This window comes from Trichechus manatus, unplaced genomic scaffold (genome assembly GCF_000243295.1).
Source record: "Trichechus manatus latirostris isolate Lorelei unplaced genomic scaffold, TriManLat1.0 scaffold00008, whole genome shotgun sequence".
NCBI lineage: Eukaryota > Metazoa > Chordata > Mammalia > Sirenia > Trichechidae > Trichechus > Trichechus manatus.
Window position 1 is genome coordinate 30309179 of NW_004443944.1, and position 7159 is coordinate 30316337.

At 45.9% G+C, this 7159-nt stretch overlaps 1 protein-coding gene across 1 annotated transcript in view; it reads right to left on the reverse strand.

Annotated features, from left to right (window-relative positions):
- Nucleotides 1-7159, reverse strand: part of ZNF341 (zinc finger protein 341) — a 68276-nt gene that overhangs the window by 25310 nt on the left and 35807 nt on the right. Inside the window, exons 5-7 of the mRNA XM_004370431.2 lie at nucleotides 2289-2540; nucleotides 1626-1821; nucleotides 169-259 (exon numbers count right to left, since the gene is read on the reverse strand). Of these exons, the coding sequence (XP_004370488.1) occupies nucleotides 169-259; nucleotides 1626-1821; nucleotides 2289-2540 (539 nt within the window). The remainder of the gene's footprint in view (nucleotides 1-168; nucleotides 260-1625; nucleotides 1822-2288; nucleotides 2541-7159) is intronic.

The following is a 7159-nucleotide window of genomic DNA, read 5'->3' on the forward strand; positions in this document are numbered from 1 at the left end:
AGAGAAGAGGGGAAACCATCCTGGCCTGGACCACAGGCCTGAAAACCATGACAGGAAAGCTGGGGGCCTGGCCACCACCTGGTCTGGGAGGTGGGAAGGCAGCCTTGCTTCCACTCCACAGGGCCCCCTAGCCAGGGCCTCCCAGGGGCCACCTGCCCCACCAGGTACCTTCGGATATGCTGCTGTAGGTCGAAGTTTTTGGTGAATGACTTGTCACAGTATGAGCACTTGAGTTTCTGAGCCTTTGGCTTCCCTGCAGCTGAAAGAGAACGTGGTAAGAGAGAAATAGAGGCTGGGGACACAGCTGCGGAGCCAAGGGCAGCCTCCAGGCACTCTACCTCCTGGACCTGGAGCCAGACAGCCCACACCCTGGGAGGTCTGCACCCCCGGACAGGCAAGGGAAGAAGCCAGGTTGCCTCTCGCAGTGCCAGGGGAGGAAAACCCGGGACTTGCTCTGGCTGGTAACCCCTCAAAGGCTCCCCTCTACCCCGGGATAATATCCAGCCTGCTATGGTCTGCAAGCCTCAGCATCCTCTGCTTCCTGCCAACCTCATCAATTCTCTCCATCCAGCTACAGTGGACTCCTTGCTAATCCTTAGAACACCCTAAGCATAGTTGTACCTCAGGATCTTTGCACCTGCTGTTCCCCTTGCCTGAATGCTTGTCCCTCAAATATCCATAAGGCTGCTTTCTTCTCATCCTCAGAGATGTCTTTTCTATCTAAGTAACATCACTTCCCAGCCCTTCCCGAGTTATTCTCTATCACTGTACCCTGTTAATCTCCTTCCCAGCACAATTCCACAACTCATAAACATTTATTTATTCCATGCCTGTCTCTCTCATTATACTTTGAGTAACGTGAGGGCAGAGGAATCATGAACCAAGATGGTGGATCCCAATATCTGACACCAAGCCCGGCACAGAGATGCTCAACAAATATTTGTGGAAGGAAGAAAAGGAGGAAATCAGTTGACTGGAAAGCCCCTGAAAAATTCTGTTCCTCTCCCCTCCACCTCCATATTTAGCATCTCCGAAGGGGTGGCAGACACTGCTGCTTGCCTTCCCAATATCTGCTCTCCCCATCTTCCTTCCTCACAAATTCCCTACTTAATAGGAACATCAGTGTGCCTGGCTAAAAGAGATTCCCCAGCTTCCTTTGCAGCTAGGTATGGCCAAGTGACTAAGTTCCGACCAACAACATGAAAGCAAAAGTATCACTTAGAACTTCTGCAAAGAACTAATGTTGCTGGGAGGTACCTCCTTTTGTCCTGCATTTCCTCCTTCTTACTGCCTAGAATATGGAATTGATGACTGGCGCTCCAGCAGCCATCTTAGACAATGAGGCACCCTGATGAGAGAACTCATGCACTAGGGATGGAGGTTCAGAAAGATGGAAGAAACATGGGTGCGTGGTGACCACACAGTCACACCCAGATTGCCTGCCTCTGGCCTTGTTTTATACAGGAGAAAACAGCACTCTATTTTTGCAGTCACTGTTATTTTGGATTTTCCATTATACGCAGCCAATCTTAATCCTAACCACCATAAAAGGAAAGACCAGAACTAAGCACCCCATGGACAGGGAGATGCTGAGGAAGGATGCCCATGGTGGGCTGGGGACCCACCTTCTGGGAGTCCACTGTCACCTTTGGCCCGTCGGGTCTTCAGTGTTGGTGGAGGGTCAAAGGAGGCCACCGTGCCACCGGTGGCGCTGGTCATGGGGGCAGCGGGGTTTGGTCCTTTCGGTTTGAATCCCTGTTTGCCCGGGCTGTACACTGGGGGAGTGGCATACACCGGAGCCTCCACACACTGGTTTGGCACCTAGGACAGTACAGTCAGGGAAAGAGTCCTGGGAAAGGAGGAAAGAGCTGTCCCAGACAGAGGAACCCTCACTGCAGCCCAGGCTGATCTCAGCCACTTTCCACCTACATCCACCACCCTAACCCCTCTACCTGGCTCGAACACACGATCACTCCCAAGACCCCTTAGAACTTCATAAAGCCAACAGGCAAGATGCAGCTTTGGAGTCTGGCTGCCTGGGTTCAAATTCTGACTCTGCCACTTACCAACTAAATAACTGTGGGCAGATCTTTTAACATCTGTCTCAGTCTCCTCATCTGTAAAATGGGGCTAGTCAAATACCCCTCTCATAGGGTTACTGTGAGGACTGGGTCTGGTTTTGCTGCCCACAATACCCCCAACACACAGTAGGTGTTCAGGAAAGGTCAAGGTTACCCATGATGACCATGACCAGTTCTCGCCCCTCCCCACCCCTGGCCTCTGCTCACCTCCAGGGGTGGGTAGGGCTGCATCCCCAATGCCTGGATCTCCACCGTTCCACTTCCGGCCAGGGGGGCAGTGGCACTGTACACCTCTACCACGCCATTCCCACCAGGGTTGGGACGCCCAGGGGGGCCCAGGCTCTGGGGTGGGGGTGGTGGGGGCTGGGGAGGTGGGGGAGGCGGTAGTGGTGGAGGGGGTGGAGGAGGTGGTGGAGGCTGGGTGAGGTAGCTGGGTGCAGAATGCATGTTCAGGCTGCTCTGAAATCAAAATGAAGAGAAAATGAAAGCACCGTAGACTCTTGATACCAACTGCCTTATTTATCAGGGAGGAAGGACATTTGCTTTAGTCAGCCATGTGGAAGAAGAGCTACTCATAGGATGTTGCTGCTATCCCTTTTCTCTATGAAGTCACAGAAATGACTCAGCCTGTGCAGGAAAGAGTTAATAAAGCAGGCCTGATGCTGCTATCTTTAGAAGGGACTGCTTGCAGGACTGGCCCTTAACTGGCATCTGAGAACTTGGCTTTTAGAACGTCCTCTACGTTGATAAAGTTGTTTTGCCCACGTGTGGCAGTGAACTGTACTATACCAGCTTGCTTAGACTGTTTGTACACACAGTGTGATTTATGGTGAACACCTCCTTCCCTTTCTGACAGTGTGGAATTTCAGCCATTGTGGCCGCTCACTTACATGACCAATCCTTAATAAAAACCCTGGACTTTGAGTCTTAAGTAGGCTTCCCTGGGCAAAAACATTGTGCACATAAGCGGGTCTTGTGCAGCCTCTCTCCTCTCCCCCAGGAGAGAGAACTATGAAAACTTGCGCCTGGATTCCTCCAGACCCCACCTAATGAGTCTTTCCCCCTTGCTGATCCTACTGTGTACCCTTTCCCTGTAATACCACAACCAGCAGTACAACTGCCTCCAAGGCCTGTCAGTCCTTCTAAAAAGTCTCTGAATATGTGGGTGACTGAGGACCCCTGAAACATAGCCACTGGCTTCTAAAAATTTATTTTACAAAAATAATCAAACAGGTCAGCAAAAATAACTGTACATGGATGGCCACTCCAGTGGTTTTTATAATAGCAAAAAAAGGAAATGATCAATGTGTCCCTCCATAGAAGCCTGGCTAAATTAAAGATGGTCCATCCATACAATGGAATTCTTTGCAGACGTTAAAATGATGATGCTGATCAGTATTTCATAGACTGCTCCTATTAACTGCTGCTGTTCCTTGCGGAAGAGGTTCCACAGCCAAATATGTTTGGGAAAAAATCTGGGTTGACAAAATCAAAAGTATTTCTTTACTGCAGGAAACACCCCAGGACAGAGTGAGGGCAGGAGAACACCTCCACTGTGGGCTGGTTTGATCAGGGGGCCTTTTCCTACTGGAAAATCCCAAGGAGCCACTGTTCCCAGAGGCATTTTAGGAAATGCTAGTATACAGTTATAGCCATAGACAGAGAATGACATTAAAAGAAAAGTAAAGTAAGAAAAGCAAGTTTCACAACAGTACGTATAACATGACCCATTTATATAGATATGCATATTATAAATATATTTATATAAAAAGCTGTTTATATCTCTGCATTCAAAGGGCAGGAAACCTAGACACCAAAATTTTGGTAGTGTTATCTCTGGGTGGGAGAACTATACCAAATCTGCTGCTACTGAGTCGATTGTGACTCACAGTGACTCTGAAGACAGAGCAGAACTGCCCCATAGGGTTTCCAAGGCTGTAATCTTTACAGTAGCAGACTGCCACATCCTTCTCCCGCATAGTGGCTGGTGGGTTCAAACCATCAACCTTTCAGTTAGCAGCTGAGCACTTAAATACTATGCCACCAGGGCTCCTTGTAGGGAGTATAAGAAACAAAACAAAAAGCCCACTGCTGTAAAGTCGATTCTGACTCATAGCAACCCTACAGGACAGGGTAGAACTGCCCCATAGGGTTTCCAAGGAGTGGCTGGTGGATTCGAACTGCTGACCTTTTGGTTAGCAGCCAAGATCTCTTTATTTCCCCAGCTTTTATTTTGAAAAATTTCAAACCTACAGAAAGGCTGCAAGAAGAGTACACTGAATACCCTGCACACTTTGCCTAATTCACCAATTATTACCATTTGCCACATCAGCTTTCTCTGTGTATGTGTGTGTGTGTGCGTGTGCGTGCACACGTATATGTACATATATGTATATATACATACATATACATAGCATATGTATACATATATATATATTCTCTGAGCCACTTGAGTCAGTTACAAAAATTATACCACTTTGTTCCTCAATACTGTACTCAGTATGCATCCCCTAAGAACAAGGATATTCTCCTATATCACCACAATTCAGTGATCACACTCAGAAAATTTAATAGTGATACAATACTGTGTTTTTGTTGTTGTTAGGTGTCAGTGAGTCAATTTTGACTCATAGCAACCCCATGTGACACAGCAGAACTGCCCCATAGGGTTTCCTATGCTGTGATTTTTACAGAAGCAGACTGCCAAGTCTTTCCCCCCTACAGTGGATAGGTGGGTTTGAACCGCCAACCTTTTGGTTGGCAACTGAGTGCTTAACCATTGCACCACCAGGGATCCTTTTGATACAATATTATTATCTAAAATATTCAGCTTTGTAGTTTTTTTTTATTTTTCCTTATCCAGCCAAGAATTATACATTGCAGTTAGTTGCCATGACTCTTTAGTTTCCAGATTATGAATGACTAAAAAAAATTTTTTTGACTTTTATTCTGTGTATTTTCTAATGGACATGGGTCACTTGTGTAAAGAATAAAAATATGAGTCAAAACAGCTGGACTGTATGAAAAAAATTCGGAATGGATAAGGGTGATGGTTGAACAACATGATAACATAATTAGCATCACTGAACTGTACATGTAAAGAGTAGAAACGGCAAATGTTTTGTTACATATATATTTACCACACATACATCCACACAAAACAGCTGGACTGTGGCTCTGAAACCCCAAAGTCAGGTTCTGGGTTCCTTCCTGAATGTGGCAGCTTCCCCACCCCAAGCAGGGCTAGCTAAGGGGAAAGCTGGCAGTCCCCCTCCGTGTGGGGCAAGCTGGGGCCAAGCCCTCATCTTTCTTTCTTTTTTCCCATACAAAAATTTATATATATATTGTTATGTGACTCTAATTGCTATCCCCATACTGTGACAGCACACTCCTCCTTTCCACCCGATTCCCCATATCCATTCAACCAGCTCCCAACCCTCTGCCTTCCCATCTCACCTCCAGACAGAAGCTGTCCGTTTAGTTTCTTGTATCTATTTGAGCTAAGAGGCACACTCCTCACAAATATCACCTTATGTCCCACAGTCCAGTCCAATCCCTGTCTGAAGAGTTCACCTTGGAAACTGTTTTAGTTCTGGGATGACAGAGAATCCAGGGGCCATGCTTTCTGGGGTTCCTCCAGTCTCAGTCAGACCATTAAGTCTGGTCTTCTTACTAGAATTTGAGTTCTGCACCCCACCTTTCTTCTGTTCCATTTGGGACTCTCTGCTGTGTTCCCTGTCACGGCGGTCACTGGTGGTAGCCGGGCACCATCTAGTTCTTCTGGTCTCAGGCTGATGAAGTCTCTGGTTTATGTGGTCCTTTCTGCCTCTTGGGCTGCTACTTTCCTTGTGTCTTTGGTGTTCTTCATTCTTCTTTACTCCAGGTGGCTGGGACCAATTGATACATCTTAGATGGCCGCTTGCGAGCTTTCAAGACCCCAGACGCCACTCACCAAAGTAGGATGCATAACATTTTCTTAATAAGCTTTGTTATGCCAATTGACCTAGGTGTCCCCTGAAAGCATGGTCCTCAGACCCCTACCCCTGCTACTCTGTCCCTCAAAGTGTTTGACTGTATTCAGGAAACTTCTTGGCTTTGGTTTAGTCCAGTTGAGCTGACTTCCCTGGTAGTGTATGCTGTCCTTCCCTTCACCTAAGATAATTCTTACCTGCTATCTAGTTAGTAAATAACCCTCACCCTCCCTCCTCACCCTTAAAACTGTCAAAGAATATTTTCTTCTAGGTTTAAATCTTTTTTAATTTCTTATAATAGTGGTCTTATACAATACTTGTCCTTCTGTGACTGACTAAATTCACTCAGCATAATGACCTCCAGCTTACCTCCATGTTATGTTTCACGGCTTCATCGTTGTTCTTTATCATTCTGTAGTATTCCACTGTGTGGATATACCATAATTTGTTTATCCATTCGTCCGTTGATGGGTACCTAGGTTGTTTCCATCTTTTTGCTATTGCGAACAGTGCTGCAATGAACATGGGTGTGCACATATCTATTCGTGTGATGGCTGTTATTTCTCTAGGATATATTTCAAGGAGCGGGATAGGTGGATCATATGGTACTTCTATTTCTAGCTTTTAAGGAAGTGCTAAATCAATTTCCAAAGTGGTTGTACCATTTTACATTCCAACCAACAGTGTATAAGTGTTCCAGTCTCTCCACAACCTCTCTAGGATTCATTATTTTGTGTTTTTTGCATTAATGCTAGCCTTGTTGGGGTGAGATAGTATCTCATTGTAGTTTTGATCTGCATTTCTCTAATGGCTAATGATCATGAGCATTTCTTCATGTGTCTTTTAGCCACCTGAATATCTTCTTTGGTGAAGTGCCTGTTCATATCTTTTGCCCATTTTTTAATTGGGTTATTTGTCTTTTTGTTATTAAGGTTTTACCGTATCTTGTAGATTGTAGAGATTAGACGCTGAGTGGATTTGTCATGGCCAAAAATTTTTTCCCAGTCTGTAGGTTGTCTTTTTACTCTTTTGGTGAAGTCTTTTGATGAGCCTAAGTCTTTGATTTTTAGGAGCTCCCAGTTATCTAGTCTCTCTTCTGATGCTTGT